General features: G+C 39.0%; 1 protein-coding gene across 11 annotated transcripts in view; it reads left to right on the plus strand.

Annotated features, from left to right (window-relative positions):
* Window positions 1–26611, plus strand: part of DENND6A (DENN domain containing 6A) — a 93820-nt gene that overhangs the window by 26080 nt on the left and 41129 nt on the right. For 4 of the 11 annotated variants that reach the window (XM_089306032.1, XM_089306033.1, XM_017343899.4 and 1 more), the window contains exons 2-9: window positions 3439–3477; window positions 3576–3618; window positions 15726–15838; window positions 18341–18421; window positions 19412–19517; window positions 20395–20474; window positions 21505–21567; window positions 22340–22395. In XM_089306032.1, the coding sequence (XP_089162158.1) occupies window positions 3439–3477; window positions 3576–3618; window positions 15726–15838; window positions 18341–18421; window positions 19412–19517; window positions 20395–20474; window positions 21505–21567; window positions 22340–22395 (581 nt within the window). Of the gene's footprint in view, window positions 1–3438; window positions 3478–3575; window positions 3619–15725; window positions 15839–18340; window positions 18422–19411; window positions 19518–19777; window positions 19911–20394; window positions 20475–21504; window positions 21568–22339; window positions 22396–26611 lie in introns of those variants that run through there. The other 7 variants (XM_089306035.1, XM_089306038.1, XM_089306040.1 and 4 more) reach the window with 4 other exon arrangements.

Here is a 26611-nt window from a genome sequence, read left to right on the forward strand (position 1 = left end):
AGTGCAAGCCAGGAGGAAAGTGTGAGGTGTTGAAAATCAGATCTACCTGTACCTTCTGTCATCAAGGAGAAAAAATCCACTCTGATTCTCCTTTTAAAAGGGATAGGCTTGCCCAGCCTGTCATTAGGGAGCAGTTTATTAATTGATTTTACTGCAAAGTCCACAGGTAAGCTTGACTCAAGGCACAGTTGAATTTATGATTTAAACCATGTTGTAAGGGCTTGATTTCTCTCTGTCTTTCTGCTCTTTCACTATAAAGAGTTGATTAGAGTGATTGAAGCATGAGTAGCAGATGGAATGTTACCAATATCAATAGAAAATAGTATTTTTGCTGTTTGGAGAAAATAGTGGCTATTTGAAAAAAAAAGCCAATTTGACCTTTAGCCCAGAATTAAATAAAGAAGAAACACTTGAAGTATTAGAAAATATGCAAAATTGAATTCAAGTGTGTGTTCCATATTGTAATCATTCCCATCATGCTATTTGTATTATTAATGCTTTTCCATAATTGAACTCTTCAATCCTGTACCTCTTTTTTTTTTTTTAATTTGGCTGTGTCTTAAGTATTTGTATTTCTGCTATCTTGATTTTAAGCTTTAGTTTCTTTTCCTAATACACATTCAAATATATGTAAGTAATTTTAAAAAGTTAAATGTACCATGTAATATCTCCACTGGCATGCAAGTATTGTGATTTAGAAAACAAGGATTTAACTAATAGGAGATTAAGGAAAGACTTTCTATTAGTGAGAGTACAGAGAGAAATCACAAAGAGTCTATAGATTTGACTTCTTATGAATTTAGTTTAAAAAAAAAACTAAACTGTAAGCTGCTTACTGAGAATTGAAAAGTTTGCATATTTCTGTGGTACACTGGATTAAGCCTCTACCTGTAATACTGGTTTGCCATATCAGAACACTGGTTGCAGTCATGGCTTCTCTGCTTCCCATCCAATTCCCTTCTAATGCACCTAGGAAAGCAATGCAAGATGATCCAAGTACTTGGGTCCCTGCCACCCATGTAGGAGACCCAGATGGGAGTTTCAGGCTCCTGGCTTTGACCTGGCCCAGCCCCAGCCATTGCAGCCATTTGGGGAGTGAGCCAGCGAATTAAAAAATCTCTTTCTCTCTGTCTCTCCCTCTCTCTGTGACTCTGCTTTTCAAATAAGTAAAATGAATCTTACAAAAAAATGTTTGCAGACTTCTGAATCTTAGTACCTGATATACAAGGAAGACTGAATTGTTTGTATGTATATATTGAGGGCCTGCCTCTCAGCCTCAGATGGCACCTTAACTCTAAACCTCTGTTACCTTACTTGAATCACTAGTCTTTGAAGCCATAAGGAACACCCACTACTGCCAGTGCCACAAGATGCCTTATGTCTGTCAATAATGTACAGGGCCCATTGACTCAAGAATTACTCAAGAGTACCTACTTTTGTCACTTTGATGAATATATTGAACATCTCCAGGTTGATAATGATTTGGCTTCTTGGTGATAACTTGTAAGGTTGGTGCCCTGGAACCTGCTGTTTATTAGTATTTGTTCTGGGTAGTGGCTGTTCTGGCTTACTCCTCTTTCATTTGCAAGGATTGTGGGGCAGCAGTTTCCCTCAAGATGACTGTGGTGACTGTAGGTGCTAAATCCACCTGTCAAGGAGAAATGTAGGATGAATATTGAGATTGGAGGAATTTAAAGATAGACTTTATGATGGGAGGTTGTCCTTGAGATTTCTTAGACCACAGATAATTATTTTTCCTTTTTCCCTTTTCTTTTAATAATTAGTTAATGATGTGTATTATATTGTAGAAGCAATTGACAAAGACTATTTCTTTTAAAGATTTATTTATGTATTTGAAAGGCAAAGTTACAGAGAGGCAGAGGCAGAGAGAGAGAGAGAGAGAGAGATGTCTTCCATCTGCTGGTTCATTCCCCAAATGGTCGCAATGTCCAGAGCTGGGCTGATCCAAAGCCAGGAGCCAGGAGCTTCTTCTAGGTTTCCCAAGTGGGTGCAGCAGGGCCCAGAGATTTGGGTCATTGTCTAGTGCTTTCCCAGGGCATAGCAGAGAACTGGATCAGAAGTGGAGCAGCCAAGACTGCTGGGATGCTGGTACTGTAGGTGGCAGCTTTACCTGCTACGCTACAGTGTATGCCCTGACAAGTACTAATTTTTGAAGTGAATACCCATTGAAAATAGATTGTTTTCCTTAGATTGTAGGTTTCTCAAAAAACCTAGTACATTTTGAATTAGAAATTCAGTTGGTAAAATTTTCTTAATAACTGGAGATTTCACCAATCTTTTTTTTTTTTTTAAGATGTATTGATTTATTTGAAAGTCAGAGTTACAGAGAGAGAGGGAGAGATAGAGAGAGATCTTCCATTTGCTAGTTCACTCCCCAGATGGCTGCGATGGCCGAGTCTGGTCCAGATCAAAGCCAGGAGCTTTGTCCAAGTCTCTCACATGGGTACCAGGGTCCCAAACGCTTGGACCATCCTCCATTGCGTTTCCCAGGCCAATAGCAGGGAGCGTGATCGAAATGAAGCAGCTGGGACTTGTACTGACACCTATATAGGATGCTGGCATCGCAGATGGCAGCCTAACCGGCCATGCTACAACGCCGGCCCCAATCTTTTGACTTTTTTAAAGAATGTTTTAAAAATGTTATTTATTTGAAAGGCAGAACAATGGGAGGCGATTGGGAGGGAGAGATAAGAATCTTTTATTTGCTAGTTCACTTCCCAAATGCTCACAACAGCCAGGCTGGGCCAGGCTGAAGCCAGGAGCTAGGAGCTGCATCTGGGTGTTCCGGGAAGGTGGCAGGGAACGATGTACTTGCATCATCATCTGCTTCCCAGATGCATTAGCAGGAAGCTGGATTAGAAGCCAGGAGCTCCAGTTCTGGATGCAGGCATTCTAAGTGGAGGCTTAATAATCACTGTGCCACAATGCTTGCCCCTTACTGATCTCTTAGGAATCACTTTACCTCAAAAATTTTTTAACCTAATATAAATTCTACTGGGTTCTCCCATTTATTTTTATTTATTTACAGAGAGAGGAAGAGTCAGAGAGAGAGAGCAAGGTCCTCAATTCACTGGTTCATTCCCCAGATGACCATAATGGCCAGAGCTGAGCTGATCCGTAGGCAGGAGGCAGGAGCTTCTTCCAGGTCAGCCATGTGGGTGCAGGGGTCCAAGGACTTGGGCCATCTTCTACTGCTTTCCAATGGCAGAGAGCTGGATCAGAAGAGGAGCAGCTGAGACTTGAACCAGTGCCCACATGGGATGCCGGCCCCACAGGTTGGGGCTTTAACTCACTGCACCACAGCACCGGCCCCAGTTGTAACTGATTTCTTAAAGCTGTTTGACAATGGCAACTGGTCTCTTACAAATACATACTAATGTTTATAATATGTCTAACAATTTAACTCTTTTATTCTAGGTAATTTATCCTCAACATTCCAAACTCACTGATAAAGAAGTAAGTAACAATATTACTCTGCAGATTCTACTGTGAAATTTGTTTTTATTGGTGTGTGTGTGTGTGTCAGCATATATAGCTTTTGTTTTCTTTTTCAGAAAACCAATATTTGCTATTTGTCTTTTCCAGATTCAAATTCAGGTAACTATTTTTCATGTAGTGTTTCTGTTGGATTTTTATATTGAAAATACCAATTATATTCTTAATATATGAAAAGTAGTTGAAATAGCATATTAGAATGCAAACTCAATTTCAGCCCAACAGATCAGTGATTTTGATTTCTAATTAAGTGATACCTAGTCATATCCTTGTTGATTTTTGTTGGTTCAGCTTTTAAGATAACTGTTATAATATAATAAGATAAAACATTAAAGAGCAATAAACTGTTGGAATAGTAGAGATTGAAAATCAGTAAGAGTGGTATGCTTTTGGAGCTGGCCAGGAATGTTGTAAAACATTAATTTAAGGAAAAAAAAAAGCAAGGTGAATCTGATATCAAACACAGCCACCAGTTATTTTCTGTAGTTATTGCATTGTATAAAACATTTGGAGTGATTCTTGGTATATGGAAAAGCCATGTGAGTGCTGGCTTGTTGGTAAGCTTGGTTTTGCTGGTCTCTTTCAAACTCTCCCTTTGTGTGGTCCAGTCATTGACATCTCTCAGGTTATCTCTTGTGTTTTACTTTCAAAGCAGCTGTTCAGGATTACAGAGAGCAGAACATTCAGCTTCTGCGGCCCCACACAGTTAGAACCCTGTAAGGCAGTCAGTCCTGTTGCCTTTCCTTTTTGTGACTGCTTCTAATATCCTGTTAGTTTACTTCAGTTAATTTGACTTGGAAATTTGACATTAAATTTTTGTGGGTTTGTTTTTGTTTTTTTAGCATTTTTTCCTGTGTAAATGATTCCGGAGTTTTTCTATGTGCTTTGGAAATATATGAAGGAAAAGTGGTATCTTGGTTAAGTGCATACTGCTTTTGAGAAATTCCGTAACACTTTCTGTTCTAACCTGTAGTTGCAATATTTTAGTGTTTTTCATTGCCTGTTAATGAAATATTGATAAAGAGGTCTTTTGGATTCTATCCTTGTTGAACATTTTCCTTATAAAATTTATACATACAGGTGCCGGTGCTGTGCTGTAGCAGTAAGGCTGCTGCCTGCAGTGACAGCGTCCTGTATGGGCACTGGTTCGAGTCCTGGCTGCTCCACTTCTGATCCAGCTCTCTCCTATGTTCTGAGAAAGCACTAAAGCATGACCCAAGTCCTTGGGCCTCTACACTTGTGTGGAAGACCTGGAAGAACCTCCAGGCTTCTGGCTTCGGATCAGCCCAGCACCAGCCGTTGCAGCCATTTGAGGAGTGAACCAGCAGATGGAAGATTTCTCTCTCTCTCCTTAACTCTGTATTTAAAATAAATAAAAGAAATATTTTAAATGATTTTGCCTTTCAACTAAATAAATAAATCTTTAAAAAAATTTATACATATAGTTTTGAAAGTGGTTGAGTGTTGGATTGTATTTCCAGGATCTAGGGTAGAAACTGAGTTGTATGGATTGCAGGACAAATGGATTTTCTTTTTTTTTTTTTTTAATTTAATTTTATTTATTTGAAAGAGTTACAGAGAGAGATAGAAGGAAAGAGAGAGAGAGAGAGAGAGAGAGGGAGGGAGGGAGGGAGAGAGAAAGGAGTCTCCCATCTGCTGGTTCACTCCTCAAATGGCTGCAACAACCAGGGCTGGACCAGGCCAAAGCCAGGAGCCAACAGCTTCTTCCAGGTCTCCCACGTGGGTGCAGGGGCTCAAAGACTTGGCCATCTCATGCTCCTTTTCCAGGCACTTTAGCAAACAGCTGGGCCAGAAGGACAGCAGGACACCAACCAGTGCCTATACGGGAAGCCAGCGCTGCAGGTGATGGCTTAACTTGCTATGCCATAGTGCTGGCCCCAACAGATTGATTTTCTGTGATTGGAGTTGGAGTCCCAGTGGATTGTTCGACATGCTCTTTTCTTTCATACCATAGCTGTATGTCATGACTCTGTTTTTTTAAAGATTTATTTATTTGAGAGGTAGAGTTATGGACAGTGAGAAGGAGAGACAGAGAGAAGGGTCTTCCTTCCATTGGTTCCAGCAACGGCTGGAGCTGCGCCGATCCGAAGCCAGGAGCCAGGTGCTTCTTCCCAGTCTCCCATGTGGGTGCAGGGGCCCAAGGACTTGGGCCATCTTCTATTGTTTTCCCAGGCCATAGCAGAGAGCTTGGTTGGAAGAGGGGCAGCCGGGACAAGAACCGGCGTCCATATTGGAAGCTGGAGCCACAGGCGGAGGATTAACCTACTGCGCCACGGAGCTGGCCCTATGCCTCTGCTTTTTAATCCTCTACATTATAATGAAGGGCTTCAGAATTTGCCTTTAACCCCCAAAACACCACTTTGACATAAGGATTATTTTGAGTTGAAGGCAGTTGAGATAAAGCTGATGTAAAAAGAGCTCTCTGTTCTCCCCTTATATGTCTAAAAGGACTTAACTAATAACTATCCCTTTATGAAAGTCTCTCACTTCTCCCCATTCTTATTACCAAGAAGTGAATGATTCTGAATCACCAGAGAAGACTCTTAAGAGTTTGCATTAACAAATGGTACTGAAATAACTCCTGTCTTCCATTAGTTTTCCCATATATGTTGAATCTTAAAAAATTTCACCAAAGTATGAATTAAAAGAAACCATTGGGCCGGCGCCACGGCTCAGTAGGCTAATCCTCTGCCTTGCGGCACACCGGGTTCTAGTCCCAGTCGGGGCACTGGATTCTGTCCCGGTTGCCCCTCTTCCAGGCCAGCCCTCTGCTGTGGCCAGGGAGTGCAGTGGAGGATGGCCCAAGTGCTTGGACCCTGCACCCCATGGGAGACCAGGAGAAGCACCTGGCTCCTTGCTTTGGATCAGTAGGGTGCGCCGGCCGCAGGGTGCGCCGGCCGCAGCGGCCGTTGGAGGGTGAACCAACAGCAAAGGAAGACCTTTCTCTCTGTCTCTCTCACTGTCCACTCTGCCTGTCAAAAAAAAAAAAAAAAAAAAAAAAAAAAAAAAAAAAAAAAGAAAGAAAGAAAAGAAAAGAAACCAACACATGAGTTTCAGTTTTTGTTTTTTTTTGCACTACAATTAGCTCCTACTAACTTGTTACATGTCTGAAAAAGATCTAGCTTGAGGCTCTAGGGTAAAAACGTCAGTTTGAAAAGATCCCCTATCTAGCCGGCGCCGTGGCTCAATAGGCTAATCCTCCACCTTGCGGCGCCGGCACACCGGGTTCTAGTCCCGGTTGGGGCGCCGGATTCTGTCCCGGTTGCCCCTCTTCCAGGCCAGCTCTCTGCTGTGGCCAGGGAGTGCAGTGGAGGATGGCCCAGGTGCTTGGGCCCTGTACCCCATGGGAGACCAGGAAAAGCACCTGGCTCCTGGCTCCTGCCATCGGATCAGCGCGGTGCGCCGGCTGCAGCGGCGGCCATTGGAGGGTGATCCAACGGCAAAGGAAGACCTTTCTCTCTCTGTCTCTCTCTCTCACTGTCCACTCTGCCTGTCAAAAAAAAAAAAAAAAAAAAAGAAAAGATCCCCTATCAGGCAACAGGAATTCTACTAAAATTGAAGCAAGAACAAACATCAAATTATGGTGGAAGAATGGTAAAATCACTAGTTTTTTTTTTTTTTTTTTTTTAAGTTTATGAAGACAGTGCTCTGAAGAAATTAGTTGTTTACAAATGGATAGCTTATTTTAAGTTGGAACAAGATGGTATTGAAGATTAAGCCCATAGTGGCAGACCATCCATGTTAATTTGCAAGCAAAAAATTAGTCTTGCAGTCTAATTGTAGAGGGCCAATGGTGAATAGCAGAAACAACAGCGAACACCATAGGCATCTCAATTGCTCCAGCTTGTGCCATTCTGACTGACAAGTCAAAGCGTAACGGATCTTCTGTTTGGTGAGTGCCAAAACTGTTGTGGCCAGATCAGCAACAGAGCTTTAAGTGGAAGTTTACAAGATCCTAAAACAATTCTTCAAAGAGCCATAGTAGGAGATGAGACATGGCTATACCAGTACAATCCTGAAGACAGAGCACAGCAGACAAAAGGACTGCTACCAGTTGCAAGTGGGGCAGTCAGGCAGGGCAGACTGATCAAGAGCAGATGTCATGAGAGCAAGTTTTCTTGGATAATTAAGGTGTTCTGCTTGTTGAATTTCTGGAGGGCCACAGAAGGTTAATGCTTGTTTATTAGGAGAGTGTTTTGAGAAAGTTACCTGAAGTTTTAACAGAAAAATGATCAGGAACATTTCATCAGGGAGTCCCTCTCTACAGGAACAGGGCTCCTACTTGTTCCTCTCAGCAAACAAGAGTGATTTTCCAAGTGTTTTGATAGCAAATCCTTAAGCGCCAATGTTGCAGTCCTGATTTGACTCCTGACTTCTTTCTGTTTCTTCATCCTAAAAATTCTGTAAAGGGCACCCAGTTTTCTTCAGTTAATAAAATGTAAAAACGGATAGACTAGCGTGGTTTGTATCATTGCTTACAAAAGTGTTGAACTTGATGATGGTTATGTTGAGAAATAAAGTTTATATTTTATCTTATTTCATTTTCCATGAACTTTTTGAAATCCTCTCATATTTACCTTTCTGTGTTTTGCTTCCTGTAGAAGCCCAAACCCATTTTCCTTTGTCTAGTCATTTCCCGGCAGTTAAATTCCATTGTTAAGATGGTATATATACAAACTCACACAGATCTAAGCACCTTTCTAGGTTTTTCAGTTTTTTTTGTGAAGCCTTCATATCCATATTAAAGAGATATTTTGACTTAATGTACTTTTTTTAGTCAGTTTAATTTACAGCCCTAGCCACTGAATCCCAAAAGTAGAGAAAAAAAGTCTGCCCCCTATAACCCCAGCTCCCCAAGGCTAAGAAGTTAATTCTGTGGAGTTTCAACAACATTTTTAACATGTAATTTTATGGTTTGTCTGCGTGTTTTATATGTATTATTTTCTTTTTTGGACATTAAATTTGGTATAAATCTATATAGTTCAAAATTTTATTTTTAGTATGTTAGGCATTTTGACCTACAGATGTTTTTTAATACCCTTTTTATAAGCTGTGCATCAAGTGAAATATAGCTCTTTTCACTCAAAGTGTGGTTGGGATTTACAGATAAAACTGACAAATGATCTTGAAAGCAGGCACCTTGTCATCTTAACAGATGAGTGTTATGAGACCATGAGCAGTGAGAGTGAGAGATCATGTATTTTGTGTGTATTTGAGATCACTGTTCCCAGTTGTCATCATCTAAGAAGTTTGTTTCTTTTATGTGTGCTTTCAGTGGAAGTTGGGATTACTGTGCCAATTTTCAAGCGGATTTAATTTTTCCCTAAATAGCTTTTATTGCTGGGGAAGGAAATCCAGGCACAGGAGAGTAGTCTGCAGGAAAAACTCATAAATCAAGGTTTTGTTTTCATGGCACACACTTAAGAAAAAATAAAACATTTTAGACTGCTACACAGGTAAAGAAAAAATTATTTTGGAATTCTGCTGGGAATGGCTCACCACTGCTGCAGTCTCCCTGTGAGAGCCTCGTGATTTTATAAGAAACTTCAGTTTGTTTTTAGGATTCAGTTTCTTGTTTCATTTAAATGATTTTTATCTTTAGGAGCCTAAATTTAAAGTGTGCTTTCTCTCTGACAAATATTTCTTAGATTTTTTTTTTCTGTTTTCTGCTTACCATTAGCATTTTCTAGATGTAGGTGTTCCCGAGACGACCTTTGGAAGCTTACACTTCCCAGTGGCTACAACCATGCTTCTCACGCTATTTCTGAAGAGCCAGTTGAGGTTTCTAAACTCTGCCGTCCATTATGGACCAATACTTCCATAGAATGTAATTTAAATGGATTATTAGAAAGAAAAATTAAAAAACCCAAAGAAATATAAAAAATAAAAGTACACATTTTTGAGGGCAATATTAAATTGCTCTAAAAGTTTCTAAATATTTAATTTTAACAAATCAGTAACAAGAGTTTGTGGAGAAACTGGAGTACTGCTTCTTTTAAAGATGTACTTATTTATTTGAAAGGCAGTTAGAGAGAGAGAGAGAGAGAGAGAGAGAATCGATCTTCCATCTGCTGGTTCCCTCCCCAAATGGCCAAAATGCCTGGGACTGGGTCTGGGCCAGATGCAAACCAGAGGTTTGGAATTCCATCCAGGTCTCCCACGTAGGTGGTAGGGTCCAAGGGACCTAGGTCATCTTCCCCTGCCTTCCCAGATGCAGGAGCAGGGAGCTGAATCGGTGCTAATATGGCATACTGGCATTGCAGGTGGTGGCTTAACCCAGTGCCACAGGGCTGGCCCCTGGAGGTAGCTGTTGAAGTTTGGTGTGTTGTGTTAGTCTTATGTTTTTGGATTCACTTGGTAGCTGTGTTTGTGCTAATATAGAATTGATTTTTTAAAGTTGTCTGTTACCTTCAGAGAAATATTTAAACTTTTTTTCTTAAATCTTTGAGTGATATTTTTGGCATAAGGAGAGTGCTATTTACCTTTAGCTTTGCAGTCTCAGTTTATAAAGGATACTTACATAATTCCCTGTGCCTTTGATAAATCTAAAATGAGAGACAGTCTCTTCCTGCCTTCCTACATGACATTCATGGAGGAGGAGCTGCGACTGAAAAGACTGGCTCCCTGAGTGAGCAACATGGTACAGAGACCAGTGAGTTTGAGAGCTCTACAATCTGAGCAGCCTTTTTCAGAGGGGCTCTTGTTGTTTGAATGAAGAAAAGGAATTTCATCCTCTGTTCGATTTGGCAGTGGAGTGACATGAGGAAAAAATAATAGCTTTATTGAAGTAAAGTTCACTCATGTCAAATGTATAATTGAGTGATTTTAGTATATTCAGGATTGTTTTAGAACAGTTGGATTGAATTAGAAATAATTTCTATACTCCCTTTTCCTCCTGCCGTCTGCTTCATCATAGGCATAGGGAGCTACCTATGTACTTTCTGTTCTCTGTGGATTTACTGTGTTTGAGACTCTATATAAATGGAAGAGATAGTGTTTTTGAGGTCCATTTTGACTTGAGGAAACCAGTATGGTGTAGAGGTGAACATGAAGATCAGGTGTCTTGTCCTTCCATTTAGCAGATTGATTTCTTTGGGTCATTACATAACCTTTCTGTACCTCATTTCCTACTCATAACCCAAGACTAAAAGTGGGGCATACCTGGTAAGCAAGAGGACCAAATGGATTACTGTTTCTAAAGCGTTTGGAGCAGAGCATGGCACCATAGTCAGTGAATGTTGGTGTTCAACCCATATAGTTTGGAAAAGAAAAAAAAATTGCTCTGAAATGGTGACAAAATAATCATAATAATTCTCACCCAAGAACCTATTTGACTTTTATCATAGAAATGTGTTGATCATTTGGAAAAGAGGTTACCAGGAAACTTCTAGTTTTTTGTTTGTGTGTGTGTGTGTGTGTGTGTGTGTGTGTGTTTATTTTACCTATTTGAAAGGCCAAGTTAGAGAAGGAGAAATAGAGACAGGTCTTCCATCTACTGGTTCACTCCCCAAATGGCAACAACAGCTGGGGTTGGGCCAGGCCAAAGCCGGGAGCCAGGAGCTTCTTCTGGGTCTACCAATGGATTTGGGACATCATCTGCTGCTTTCCCAACTGGTGCCCATATGGGATGCTGATGCTGCAGGCAGTAGTTTAACCCACTACACCACTACCACTAGGTTTTAATGGTGTAGGATTGTTCAGTTTTCTGGGCTAGAGATTGTGTTAAGAAATGAATATGAAAATGGCACTTTTCCTAAAGTGAGGTCCTGCTGAGCACATTGCCTTTATACAAATATTTTTGTTTATGTAATTTGAGAGAGAGAAAGAGACAGAGAGCAAGCTCCCATCTGGTGGTTCATTATCCTGGTGCCAGCAAGGACCAGAGCAGGGCCAGACCAAAGCTACATTTGGGACCATGTGGGCGGCAGAGACACAGCTACTTGAGCCATCATGTGCTGCCTCTTGGTACACATTAGCAAGAAGCTGGAATTGGGGTAGAACTGGGACTTGAACCCATTTACTACAATATGAGAGACTGGATTCCCAACTGGTATATGAATCCCTGGGCCAAATGCCCACCCATAAGCACATTTTCTGTTTCCTTAACTCTTGTTACTTTTGCAAGGGAAAGAGTTTGTGTAGCTGGGCTAAGGTGTATTTCCATTGGATAGTTGCCATTTAAATTTATATAAGTTGGGGTAAGCATTTTGCACAGTATTTAAGATGCCATTTGGGACACCCTTATCTCATATCAGGGTTTTGAGCCCTATGTTTTGATCAAGTTTCCTGCTAGTGTGCACCGTGGGAGGCAACGAGTGATAGCTCAAATAGCTGAGTCCCTGCCACCCACATGGGAGACCTACATTGAGTTCTGGGCTCTTGGCTTCAGCCTGGCCCAGTCCTGGCTGTTGGCAGGCATTTGGGGAGTGAACCAGTAGATGCAAGATCTCTGGCTGTGTCTCTGTACCTTTCAAATAGCATGAAATAAATAAAAAAAATTTTTGTGTAAGTTAATTCTTATATCTTGGTTTATAAGTGAAAAAATATTTTCATTTTTTTTTCATTTTTAAGTAAACAATCAGGAAACTATGATGTTTATAGCATAAATTTTAGATCTTTTTTGGATATTTTTCTATCAGTAGTTTCCTCAGTGAGCATTTTAGGTAAGATGCTTGGATTTCAGTTCAATGATAGGTCAATTGTAGAATTTTATTTTAGAATTTCTGAATGTTAATGCTGGATGTGACTTTAGATATTATCTATAGTACCCCTTGCTTTTGTTGACATGGGAACTGAGGTCAAGCGGCCAGCACTGTGGCATAGTGGGTAAAGCTGCCCCCTGCAGCGTCAGCATCCCATATGGCCGGTGGTTCGAGTCCCGGCTGCTCCACTTCTGATCCAGCTTTCTGCTATGGCCTGGGAAAGCAGTGGAAGATGGCCCAAGTCCTTGGGGCCCTGCACCTGTGTGGGAGACCTGGAAGAAGCTCCTGGCTCCTGGCTTCAGATTGGCCCAGCTCCAGCCATTGCAACCATTTGGGGCGTGAACCAGTGGATGGAAGACCTTTCTCTGCCTTTGCCTCTCTGTACCTTTACCTTTCAAATAAATAAAAATGTTTTAAAAAAATTGAAATCAGTGACATCTTTTTTGGGGGGAATGTGTGTCAAAAACAGACATTTAAAATGACTATCTTAACCATTTTTGAGTATGTAACACAGTAGTGTTAATTGCATGCACATTTTTGTATAATAGATCTCTAGAACTTTTTCATCTTGCAAAACAAATTCTTTTTTTTTTTTTTTTTTAAGATTTATTTGAAAGGCAGAGTTACAGAGAGATCCTCTATCTGCTGGTTCAGAGGTGGGGGGTGGGGACAAGAGATCTTCAGTTTGCTGGTTCGCCCTCCAAATGGGTTGCAACAGCAGGGAGTGGACCAGGAGGGAGCCAGAAGCCTGGAACTTAATCTAGAACTTTCCCCGATGTTGGGGGGCAGCAGCCCAAGCACTTTCATTGGGCACATTAGAAGGAAGCTGGATCAGAAGTGGAGTAACCAGGACTCAAACGGAAGCTCATAGAGGATGATAGCAGGGCAGGTGGCGGCTTAGCCTGCTTCACCACAGTGCTGTCCCCAAAACTGAAATTCTGTATTCACACAACTCCTTTTTCTCCTCCCCTCGGCAACTACCATTTTACTTTTCTGTTCCTAAGAGATTGACTATTTTAGATACCTCAAGTAAGTGGAATCATGTTTTGTTTGTTTCTGCTTATTTTACTTACCTTAATCTTGTAAAGGTTCATTTATGTTGTGGCACATGACAGGATTTGCTTCTTTTTGACTTCTGAATAATATCCTACTGGATGTATGTACAGCATTATCTGTATTCATTCTTGCACTGATAAATGCTTCCACCTCCTGGCTGTCATAAATAATGCTGGAGTGAACATTGGTGTGTAAATCTCTTAGAGAACCTGTTTTGAATTCTTTTGTTTAGATGCACCCAGAAGTGATATTGTTGGGTCATATAGTAATTATGGTTTTGATTTTTTTGAGGAATCCTACACTGTTTTGCATAGTAGCTCTGCCATTCTTTTGTTTAGCCAGCAGTGCCCAGAAGTTTCAGTTTCTCCATATCCTTGCCAACATTTGTTATTTTCTGTTTTATCAATAAGATCCTAACAGGTATGAGGTAGTAGCTCATTGTGATTTAGATTTTCATTTCTCTGATGATTAGTGAGCATCTTTTCATATGTTTGTTGGCATTTGTGTATTTTCTTTGGAGAAAAGTCTATTCAAGAGAATTAACCCCTTCCATATAGATGAATTTGCAAATATTTTCTCCCATGTGTAGATTACCTTTTCACTGTTTTGTTTGTTTTATAGCATGTACTTCTCTGTTGAGTTTTTCCCTTTTTAAAGATTTAAATGTCTTTTAAAGAAAAAGTTGAACCATCAGTATAAATTTGCTGAATTAAAAGAATCCTAAAGCTTTATACAGCGTATCTCTCATTACTCTAGATTTTATGTGTTTGCCTTAATTTTAAACTATCTGCTGTAATAAGAAACTGAAGTGACTCATTCCTACCACTCCCCAAGTCCTCTCTTTCTTCTCCCTAGCACCAAAGAAATAGCAGTGTCTCTAATTTCATTTATATAGATATTTGTAATGGGTTGCTTTTTTTAAAAATTTAAACATACTGTAAAGTTTCTACTCCATCTCGAGAATATCCTACAGCTGGGTCTTGAACTGGCACCTGTATAGGATACCTGCATTGCAGGCAGTGGCTTTACCTACTATGCCACAGTGCCAGCTCCTATTTTACAGTTTTTAAAAACTTATTGCATGGACAGTTTTCAAGGTTATGTTTTAATAAATCACTAAGTGGGCTAGTACTGTGGCATAGAGGGTAAAGCTGCTGTGTGCAGTGCTGGCATCCCATGTGGATACTAGTTTGAGACCTGGCTGTTCCACTTCTGATCCAGCTCTCTGCTGTGGCCTGGGAAGATGGCCTAAGTCCTTGGGGCCCTGTACCTGGGTGGGAGACCCAGAAGAAGCTCCTGGCTTCAGATTGGCCCAAGTCTGGCTGTTGCAGCCTCTGCCTCTCTTTAACTCTGCCTTTTAAATAAGTAAATAAATCTTATTAAAAAAAGAAATTGCTAAAATGATTAAAATTTTAAAAATCCATTTTTATTAAAGTGGTTAATATGATAAGTCTATTAATTGGGCTTTTCCTGAGCCTTCTGTATTATATCTTTTTGGAGGAACTTCTCATTGTGAAATATAGAACACGTACAAGGTTAAGTAATAGAATTTTGGCATCACCTGCAAAGTCTCCTTTCAAACACTGTTCTCCTCCCTCCTCCCACTGTAACCACTGTCCTGACACTGGACTAATAACATTTCTCATTTCTTGCTTTTCTTTATACTTTTATCACTCAGCCATTCTTTTTTTTTTTTTTTTTTTTTTGGACAGGCAGAGTTAGATAGTGAGAGAGAGAGAGAGAGAGAGAGAAAAAGGTCTTCCTTTCCATTGGTTCACCCCTCAAATGGTTGCTACTGCCATAGCTGATCCGAAGTCAGGAGCCAGGTGCTTCTTCCTGGTCTCCCGTGTGGGTGCAGGGCCAGGCTCTTTGGGCTATCCTCCACTGCCTTCCCGGGCCACAGCAGAGAACTGGACTGGAAGAGGAGCAACCGGGACAGAATCTGGTGCCCCAACCAGGACTAGAACCCAGGGTGCCAGTGCTGCAGGCGGAGGATTAGCCAAGTGAGCCATGGCACCGGCCCAGCCATTCATTCTTAAACAGTACATTCTAGTTTAGCCTACTTTAAAATAAATTATATAAATGAATTTGAAAAATTTTTTGTGTTTGGCTTATTTTTCATTATTATGTTTGTAAGATACCCTTATATGTAGATTCCAAAAAGCTTTAGTTGTGTGAGGAAAATGGAATAGAAAAGATAGTAAAGAAACTTAACTTAGGAGCTAAGATGCATGCTTTACTTATAACTTGGCCTCCAGCTAGCAAACATTGCTTTGAGCAAATCACCTGAACCCTTAGGGTCTCCTTTTCCTCTGAAACATGAAAGAACGGGTTGAAGTGATTTTTAAGGTTTCTTCAGCTCTAAAATCGATGAACACTGGATAAAACCAAGCTATATCCTTAACTTCTTTCACTTTTTGTTTTCATTAGGTTGTCTTGGAGATACCCAGTTCTGTTTTAGATTTCGGCAGTCTTCAGGACGGAGGGTGTCCCTGCATTGTCTCCTGGATCAATTTGACAAAGATTTGCCAGTTTACCTAAAGGTTGGAAAAGTAGACATAGCAAAATATCCATGTGAGAGGAAACTTTAGCACTCATTTAATCCAGTTGCCTCTTACTGTGTTCAGAAATGCTTTGCTTTTGTTGTATTGCTCTGTTAGCTAGCTGGGTTTCTTAAGTGATTCTAATTTGTAAGGATTCAGCACGTGAGTGAAAGAGACTTTATAATACTGTTCTCAAAACATAATGCTATTAAGAATTACAGAAATGGATTAGAATGTTGAAATAATTTTCTGCTGTCAATAATGCCTCTTCTAATGTGGGGTTGAAGTAGTGCTCAATGAAAAAATCACCCAGCATTTGGGTAGCCATTCCTTGTGGAAATCTTTGCATACTTTATAATAGCATATCATTGCATTTTTTGCATTTTAATGAGTTTTGTTTTTCAGTTAGTGATTTTAAAAAATTTTTTTACTTGACAGATAGAGTTAGACAGTGAGAGAGAGAAACCAAGACAAAGGTCTTTCTTCCATTGGTTCACCCCCCAAATGGCCGCCACGGCTGGCGCTGCGCTGATCCGAAGCAGGAGCCAGGTGCCTCCTCCTGGTCTCCCACGTGGGTGCAGGGCTCAAGCACTTGGACCATCCTCCACTGCACTCCCGGGCCACAGCAGAGAGCTGGACAGGAAGAGGAGCAACCGGGACTAGAACCCGGTGCCCATTTGGGATGCTGGCACGGCAGGCGGAGGATTAACCTAGTGAGCCATGGCGCTGGCCCCACAGTTAGTGGTTATTGAAACAATTTTAATGATTCAGATGATTTCAGAATGCATGTTTCTTGCATTGATACACATCTCTAACTGCATGAAGAACATTTTTAATTGGATGTTCTGTTAACATATCTAATAAGAAGTTGACAGCATTTGCCTGAAATCAGCTTTTAAAGTTTGCCTCCCTGGTTCTATTAATGGATGAAGCTCTTTTAGTTGGCAAAGTTACTACCTTTGTAATGTCTCTCAGAGTCATCTACTCCTTTCTGTGACCAGATAATAACATTATTATCATACTCTTCCAACTGATGAGCTTAATAAGTGTTACTCATTAGGCTTTTTTATTCTAGGCATTGTATTAATAAGCATGTATTATCTCCTTAAATCCTCCCTCCTTACAGTGATCTGAAAGAGTCCTTTTTGCAGTTGACTGAATTGAGGACAGTTGAGGATAAGAAATTTGCCCCAGACAGGACATCTCACCTTTGTGTTTTCCAGCACAGTATATCCTACATGGTGTTGCCAGCTGAAGTGAGCACATGTGTGCATCGATTTCAAAATTTTTTGCATTAAAATAAACTTCTAACTCCATTTTTCTTTGAGCTTTTTGAAGTACCTTGCATATTATAAAATCTAAAATGACTATTAATTGCTTAATGAATAAAGAGCTAATGATAATACTTCCAAGTCCTCACTTGTTGGATCTTCCAATTAAGACTTTACCTTTCCAGTGTCATGTCTATATATATGTCATATTTTGCCATACTGAACCAAGTGCTTTTTCCTGTGATAGCTTGTCTTTTTCTGTCTATGTGTGCTCAAATTCCTGGCCCTCTAAATCTGGAATGTCTTTGGTTTTGTTTAAACCATGTCCAGCCTTCAGTGCTCAATTCAGAAATATTACCTGTATAAAATCTTTACTTACCCTCTTTGGGCTTCTGTAACACTTTGCTTTCTTCATGGTACCCGCTCTTCTATTACACAGTCCTTTTTGAGCTTTTCTTATCTCTCCAGACTGTAATCATCCTAAGGAATTATGTCCAATCAATGTGTCTTTTTTTTTTTTTTCCCTCCCCTCTGCCCTGGCTGCTGTCCAATGTCTCTTTTTAATCTTCTGTACCATAATACCTTTTCCAAAGTAGTGGTCAGTAAATATTTGTTTAAGGGATAACAAATAAATAATGGAACCAAGGCTTATTCTATTAGGGTATAAAAGCTTGTTAAATTTTTTTTAGTATAGTTACCTTTTGAATTTTGGGTTGATAAAAAGTATAATGTTTCATTATTATTGGGTTAAAATATTACTGGCTATAAAAGATTCATATTAGCATTAACTCTATTTTCCATCTTAAAAGTTTACATTAGAATTCCTCATTTTGGAAAAAAACTGACCCTTTAACTTTGATAAACTCAAAATTTCCAGCAGCATTTTTTAAAACTAAATAAACATAGAATTTGTTTTGGGGAAACATAGAATTTGATTGTTTGCTAAACTTGATCCCGATATAGATATGAATAAAGAACATCATCTGGATATGTTATAGAGGGAAAAATCTGATTTTAGTAGTGAAATTTTTATGATCATTTCATCTTTGGCTAAGACAGCAAGTTTGTCATCTGGCAGTTAACCATCATGGTTGTTGCTTATTGGTAGAAAGATACAGCTGGCTCTTTGTGTATACCTCACATCTTGATTTGGGTTTAGATAGGAGCCTGGTGTTAAAGGGTAGCTATGTATACATATATATTATATACATATTTGTCACTTCTTTCATAGAAAGATCCTGCTTATTTTTATGGATATGTGTATTTCCGACAAGTTCGAGATAAAACCCTAAAAAGAGGCTACTTTCAGAAGGTAATTTTTCATATTCATTATTAAAAATATTTCTATATTTTCAAAAGATAGAAACTGTTAGAATCACCAGTCTTTAAAGTTTTTGGCATTTCATCTTTTAACACAGGTAGAGTTTATACTTTATAAACATTTTTAGATTACAGACACTTGTCCCCAGATTTTTAAGTGCTGTTGAATTTTTTTCTATGTGTTTGATAGATTCTTGACAGTAAGTTACAATTGTTGTAGAGAAGATTTTACTTAACAGATTGTAATATTGTTACAACTAACAAAACCCTTCAGTGTCTCTTTCTGAAGAGCCAGTAAATAAACTGTAGCAATATCTTAGCCATTTTGTTTCCATTCTAAATATACAATCTTTTTCTCCCCTCTCCCCCCTCAAATCTGTACAATTTAAGCCCTGCTAACTGGACATACTTTTCCCATTTGTAACCAGAATTTTCCCTGATTACTAATTGATACTAGGTGGAAAGAAAAAGGATTGGTTTTCAAGAAAAAAAACTAAAAAAGAAAAAATCAGCATAATCTGTATCTGAAGTAATCAGACTATAAAGTCACTATAGAGTATGTAGGTATGACAACTGCAGAATATAAAATTAAGTCTTTCCCAAAAGCTGAACCATTTGTTCTTTCCTTAATAGGAAGAATTTTTTAAAAATGGCCAATTTCTGATATTACTTTACCAGGGACAACAATAGCAAGACTTTGGAAATTATCCATTATATTGGTCTGTTTATAGGAAATTGTTTTTCCTGGAGAGCAGGAAAATCTGAGTATGGTTTTATGCTATTAAAGTGTAGTAATAAGATTGAACTTTTTGCATTCCACAGCAATGGTTTTCTGTTTCCTTTTAGTACTTTAAAAACCTTATTTCAGAGCCATATTTTTTGCTGAATTTAGCATATTAACAATTGTACATGCAAGAAATGAATGGAAAACTTAAGTTCTGACCATGAGGCAGTTTAAAAATTGTTTCTTTTTTCCTTCCAGTCCTTGGTTTTGATCAGCAAACTGCCATATATTCATTTTTTTCACACTGTGCTGAAACAGATAGCACCAGAGTACTTTGAAAAGAATGAACCTTATTTAGAAGCAGGTAAGTTAAAAGTTGTGTACCTTTATGAAGGAATTTTCCAAATTTTACTGGAAATGAATGCTAAAAATAAAGTTTGACCTTCTCAAAAATTAGGTAAGAGTTTAGGGATTGGGGCAGGGATTTGGCCTAGTGGTTAGAATGCCCATAGCCCATAGCTGAGTGCCTGATTCAGTGCCCGGCTCTGGCTCCTGACTCCAGCCTCCTGGTAATGCAGACCCTGAGGGCAGCAGTGATGACTCAAGTAATTTGTTCCTGCCACTCAGGTGCAAGACCTGGATTGAGTTCCCAGCTTCTGGCTCCAGTTCTGAGTCTCTGCCTACCCTGGACATTACTGGCATTTGGGGAGTGAACCAGAAGATGAGAACTGTCTGTCTCTCTCTGCCTCTCAAATAAGTAAATAAGTGAAATTTAAGGCTGTATATTGGGAGAGAGCTATAAAATTGTTTGCATGGCATCTTTACCTGCAAAAACAGCTATTTTTGTGATTATTTCTCTAACATCGTAGTCTATTTATTAGGATGGTAATAAATCAATTCTGAGTTGATAGTTATAATACTCGGGATATTATTAAACAGAAATCCTAAGAAGCTTGGCACAGATGGAAGTCCTCTGCCAGATGGTGTGCTTTTGTAGTGAATTTTGGCAGTAATAATTCTAGGAAGACTTCTATTAGCTATTAATTCATTGCTTTCAAAAACTTCTTAGCCAACTTATATAGCCTAGAGCATATAGATTTCTGAATACCTTATTTTTACCTTATTTTTCTTCCCAGTATATTTTTCCTGTTCTATAGGAAGTAGAATTCTATCTCTAATGCTCCATTTTTAACACTAATATTTCCACTTACGCCAAGAAAATATTTTGTTCTCTTTTTCAGCTTGTAATGATGTTGATCGATGGCCTGCTCCAGTGCCAGGGAAAACGTTATACTTGCCTATCATGGGAGTGGTAATGAAGGTAATAACTGGTATCTTGTTTTTCTTCTTTCTGAAGAACTTGGCAGGATATTCACACAAAGATTTTACTTTTTAACTTCTTAGTAACATTTGGAAGTGTTACTGCTTTCAGTTGTCTGTCATTGATGTGAGGGGTTACAGTGATACTGCGATTGATCTTGTTTCACATAACTCCAGATGCCTCTAGTCCTATTGCATCTTGTAGATGCACAAGACTGTCATTATATGTAATACCTGTGAGGTGAATGCCACCTCTTAGAATTCTGTAACTCCATGAGCTTACCAGTAACCCAAGAGAGAGATAGACAACAGAAACAGATCACTAGTAGAATCAAGTATGAATTACTAAAAAATAAGAGAAATTAGGAAAGCCAATGATTCTTAGTCAAAAATGCTCTTCTTAACATGCAATGCCAGACCAAATATGCTCACCCCAGGGCATAGCTGTCTGTTCAGTAATTTTTCAAGTTATTTTATTCTCAGTCTTCTCAGAAGTATAATGTAAGTGCTTTGCGGTTCTGTTCACTATCAAGTTTGACTTATTTTTACCTTGTTCTTTGTTGAGATGTGCTCGTTTTTTAAAGGAAATGTGTTCTGTTTTTCCTTGGGAAATCATCAAATGTAGTACTGATAGCTCTAAGTTGGGAGTTCCCATTGTTTCCTGTGAGATTTGTCCAGAAGTTTGGCAAGCCTTAGAGGGTGTGTTTGGGTGTGTATATATCAATGAAGCAAAGATTGGAACAATAAACAGGAAGCAGTATGGAGTTCATGTCCTTTTTCTTTTTCTCAGTACATTTTCTTCTCAGAAGTTGGTGATTTCTGTATGTTTGTGGGAATGGAAGCCTTGGTTCACTAACTTACTGCTGTGACTGAAAATAAACATGAACTTAGTTTTTTAATCTGAAATAAATATTTTGTTTTTCCAGTTTTTTAAGGCATTATTGAGTTCACCTATTTAGCAGCTGAATATAGAACTTCTGATCCCTCATTCTTTTATAGCTAAAGATAATGTCCTTCTCTTTCTCTTTAAGGTACGAATTCCCACATGTCATGACAAGCCTGGGACAACTCAAATAGTGCAGTTAACTCAGCAGGTAGTGTGATTTTTGGTAGAATGATCAGCACAGTCTGCCTAACAGAATTTTTAAACTAACAGATTAAGTATCATGGGTTTATTATATATTTCTAAACATATAAGAAGTGTCCCACTAAATAATTTTTTTGTGGGTTGATAATAAAATTTCTGATGGTTTTTAGAGTTTTTTTTCCTTGTTACTTCTGCAATAGTCCTTGTATAACTAAGAATTTATACCATAACTGTGAGGACAAAGGAAAGTAAATTTTTTCTTAATGAAGTTTAATTCCAGCAAAACCTCTTACCATAGAAGAGTGGCTGGCAATTTTCTGATTACAGGAGATTTAGTCAAACGGATTATGTGGTTACAGTTGCCTTCATTTTCATGAAAGTAACATCTGTTCATGGGTGTGGTTGAATTTTTCATCTGAAATGTTTTAACTGGTGTCTTGGCACTCCCTTTGTTCTTTGAATTGAGTAAATATGGAAAGCAGTAGGAAAGCTAATTTTTCCATTTATTTTTATATCAGCTAGTATTAATAGTGTTATTTCATACAGTTGTGAATTAATCTAACATTAATTATTTATCCTTAATATCTGTTTTTCTCTTATCTTCTGCTTTATTGGGGGAAATTAGTAATACCAATTTTCTCGGGCTGCTGCTGAAAGAAGATAATCTTTACAAAGCAGACAAACCAGCGTGGCTTATTGATCATGAGGTAGACATTTTAAAAATCAATTTCTGCCAATTTTGGTGATACCTTTTCTTCTATTTCTTTTCTTTCTCTTAGGCAGACACACACATATCTGTTATTCTACCTACAGTTCATGAGGTGGATCTTTTCAGGTAAAGGAAAATTTTTAACTACCTTTTGTCTCTTATTTGTGATACTTTATTTAGAAAATGAATGTTCTTAGGTAGGATGTAGAAAAAAAAATTGAAAGAAAAGAGTAATGGGGTTTTACATGCTTTAAATCAATAGTTCATTCCCAGCTGCACATTATGAGTTTTGACAGGGAAATTTGGATATGGATTGGGTATTACATGGTTAAAACAAATTATTTTTTGTTTGACATTAGAATGTTATTATAATAATATTTTAAAATTTTCTTTATGAGAGATGTATTTTGAAGTAAGGTGAAATGTCATGAATACTGTATTTTATTTGAAAATACTGCAGTGCAAAATAATACTGCAGTGAGGGGTTGGCATTTGGTGCAGCAGTTAAGATAAAGTTGGGATGTCTACATCCCATGTCATAATGCCTAGGTTCAAGTCTCAGCCCTGTTTCCAATTCCAGCTTCCTGTTGATGCATACCTGGGAGGCTCAAGTCGTTGGGTTCCTGCTACCCATGTGGGAGTTCTGACACCTGACTTCAACCTGGCCCAATGCTGGCTGTTGGAGACATTTGTTCAGTGAACCAGTAGATGGGAACTCTATCTCTTTTTCTTCCTTTCCAAAGAAAAAAAAATTTAAAGAAAAAATTTCAGTAAGAAAAAACTAGGTGAAGCAAAAATGACAAATACTACTTGTTAAATGTAGGTGATATGTAAATGGGATTTCTTACACTAGTATCTTTATTTTTCTATATGTTTGAAAACTTTCAAAATGCAAATTTAAAAAAAAAGATTTATTATTTACAGAGAGAGAAGAGAGATCTTCCATTTACTGGGTCACTCCCCAGATGGCCACAATGGCCAGAGGTAGGCCAGGCAGAAGTCAGGGACCACGAGCTTCATTGGGGTCACCCAAGTGGGTACCAGGGCCCAAGCACTTGGACCATCTACTGCTGCTTTTCTCAGGCCATTAGTAAGGAGCTGGATTGCAAGTGGAGCAGCTGAGACAGAAACCGGTGCCCATGTGGGATGCTGGCATCACTTTACCAGTGCTGGCCCCTCAAAATGTAAAATTAAAAAAAAAGAGATATTCTAGCATTTAAAAACGAAAAAGAAGGGCAGCTAAATAAGAATCTTTGGAATGGGGCCCAAGTTCTAGTTCTGCAGATGGTTCTGATGGGTAACCCAACTTGAGAAACCATTGTTATGAATGTACAGTTAATGAATACTAAAAGAATTATGAAACACATGGAATGAGGGGCTTTTTTGAGAGAAGGGCCTTTTTTTTTTTGGTGACTTCTAAACTATATGGAACATCACTTCAGAGATCAATTAGTTTATGTGCTAAAATTATTTTTATATGCTTACTCTTAGCACAGCCCAATAATCCTACTTTTAGGTATTTACTCAATAAAAATGAAAACATTTATCTGCACAGAAATATGTATGTGAATGTCTATACATTTATCTCAGCTTTATTAATAACAGGCTAAAATGATACATATCCCAGATGTCTGTTAACTAGTAAATGGATAAACAAAATGTAACATGTAAACATACATGAAATACTACTCAAGCAGGAAAAAAGACAAACCATGATACATACAGCTAAATGATAACTCTCAAAAGCACTATGCTAAGTGAAAAGAGCCAAAGTTTTAAAAGTTACTTACTGAATGATTCCATTTATATGATGTTTTCAAACAGGCAAAATTGTAGGGACAGAAATCAGAACAAGAGGTTGCCTGGGTGAGGGGAGGGAAATCGATTACAAAGGGAAGGAGAATCGTATTTGAGGTGATGGAACTATTCTATAGCTTTGGTAAAGATGAATTTTACTGTGTGTAAATTATAAATGTGACTATTTTTACTTTTAAAAGATTTATTTATGTATTTGAAAGGCAGAGTTACACAGAGAGAGGGAGAGACAGAGACAGAGAGAGAGAGAGAGAGAGATCTTCCATCCACTGTTTCATTCTCCAAATAGCCTCAATGATTGGGGCTGTGTCAGGCCAAAGCTAGAAGCCAGGAACTTCTTCCAGATTTCCTATCTGGGGGCAGGGGTCCATGAACTTGTGCCATATTCTGCTTTCCCAGGAGCATTAGCAGAGAGCTTTATCAGAAGTGGAGCAGCCAGAGCTTAAATCAGCACCAATATGGAATGCCTGCATTGCAGGCGGAGGCTTAACCCATTATACCACATCAGTGGCCCCTAAATGTGACTTTAAAATAAATTAATTCTCATTAAACTTTTTTGGTGTTAGAATAGTCATATAGTGAAAAGAATGTCCCCAAAATAAATATTACAGGAAAATATAATAATAGGGATACATACTTTTGATAGCTTTGATACTTGATTCATTAAGGAATAATTTGAAGAAATGGCGTAAGTTAATTAGAATTCCATTAGCAGACTTTTTTTTTTGAACTTCTGAGTTTGCATGTTATGCTTTTTTTGATATTATCTTTTTGTGTGTGTGGTAATTAAGTACCCCAACAGTAACATCTTTGAATAGTAGTCTCCTGTCTTGAATATGAATTACATAGGACAGGATAATTTGTTCTTTTTAAATTCTTGTTTCACAAGGGATGAGAAAACTGAACCTTGAGAAATAATCTCCCACAGCAGTAATGTTTTGTCAGACATTTAATATCTGGTGATTGTATTCATGCTTTATCCATGACAATATTTCTTACATGTGTATGTATCATTTACATTTCATGGTTTTATTTAGTGTGAATGAGAGTTTAAATGTTTATTAATTATGCTGGAGATGATATTTTTCTTTTTTTTTTTTAAAGATTTATTTATTTATTTAAAGGCAGAGTTACAGGGAGGCAGAGGCAGAGAGAGAGTCTTCTCTCTGCTGGTTCACTCCCCAGATGGCCGCAATGGCTGGAACTGAGCCAGTCCAAAGCCAGGAGCCAGGAGCTTCTCCCAGGTCTCCTACGTAGGTGCAGGGGCCCAAGGACTTGGTCCATCTACTGCTTTCCCAGGTTATAGCAGAGAGCTGGATCAGAAGTGGAGCCTCTATGACTCGAACTGGCGCCCATATGGGGTGCCGGCACAGAAGAAGGAGGCTTTACCTGCTACACCACAGCAGTGGCCCCTGGAGATGATATTTTTCTGCAAAGACTGAGCCTGATAGAAAAGATGGAGACAGGCATTTGAAGTTGAGTAGCAGAGACACACTTGAATGTAGGGGTCCCTGTGCCTCTGATGACTAGGTCAAGGCTTGTTAGGCTACTCCATGGACAGCTATGGCTTTGGTTTCAGGTCTCTCTCTCTCTCTCTCTCTCTCTCTCTCTCTCTCTCTCTCTTTCTTTCTCTTTTTGACAGGGAGAGTTAGTGAGAGAGAGAGAGATAGAGAGAAAGGTCTTCCTTCCATTGGTTCACCCCCCAAATGGTCGCCACGGCTGGCGTGCTGCGCCGATCCAAAGCCAGGAGCCAGGTGCTTCTCCTGGTCTCCCATGTGGGTGCAAGGCCCAAGCACTTGGGCCATCCTCCACTGCACTCCTGTGCCACAGCAGAGAGCTGGACTGGAAGAGAAGCAACCAGGACTGAATCTAGCGCCCTGATCGGGACTAGAACCCGGAGTACTGGCACCACAGGCGGAGGATTAGCCTAGTGAGCTGTGGCACCAGCCCAACTCTCTCTTGATATCAGAAATAATTTTCTTATTCAGTTTTAAGTTAGGAGTGGAACTGAAGGGCATTTTTTGTATTCTTTTGTTTTAGAGTCAAGGACATTTTACCTGATGATACTTGCTGTTGGTTCCTAGTACAAGTGAGAAGCACATCAGTTATGCCTTCTTTCTTCCTCCCATATATTGCTCCACGGATGACAATTTTGCTTTTCTAACGATTGGCAGAGTAGACAATAGTTAGGGGTACTTTTGTGTTTTAAAGATTGAGAAAGTCAAAGAAAATGTGTGTGATGCTCTCCGACGTGTATTAATTTCTCTTAGGTTTCAAGATTATAATAGCATGTCTTTCTCAAAAGACTGAAACCATTATCTCCTAGTAGTAAATTTCTAACCTTTTTTTTTCAAAGGATAGCTTTTTGGGAAGTAGAAGCTTAGCTTAAAGGCGTGGTACTCCAGAATAATGATATAAAACTGGTATGAGGAGCGGGCATTTGCCTTACCAATTACCAATTACCAATTAGGCTGTTTACATTGCACATTGGAGCACCTGGATTTGATTCCCTACACTAGCTCCTGAT

Source organism: Oryctolagus cuniculus, chromosome 10, assembly GCF_051225735.1.
Source record: "Oryctolagus cuniculus isolate XC-2025 breed Fujian yellow rabbit chromosome 10, ASM5122573v1, whole genome shotgun sequence".
In the NCBI taxonomy this organism is placed as follows: Eukaryota; Metazoa; Chordata; class Mammalia; order Lagomorpha; family Leporidae; genus Oryctolagus; species Oryctolagus cuniculus.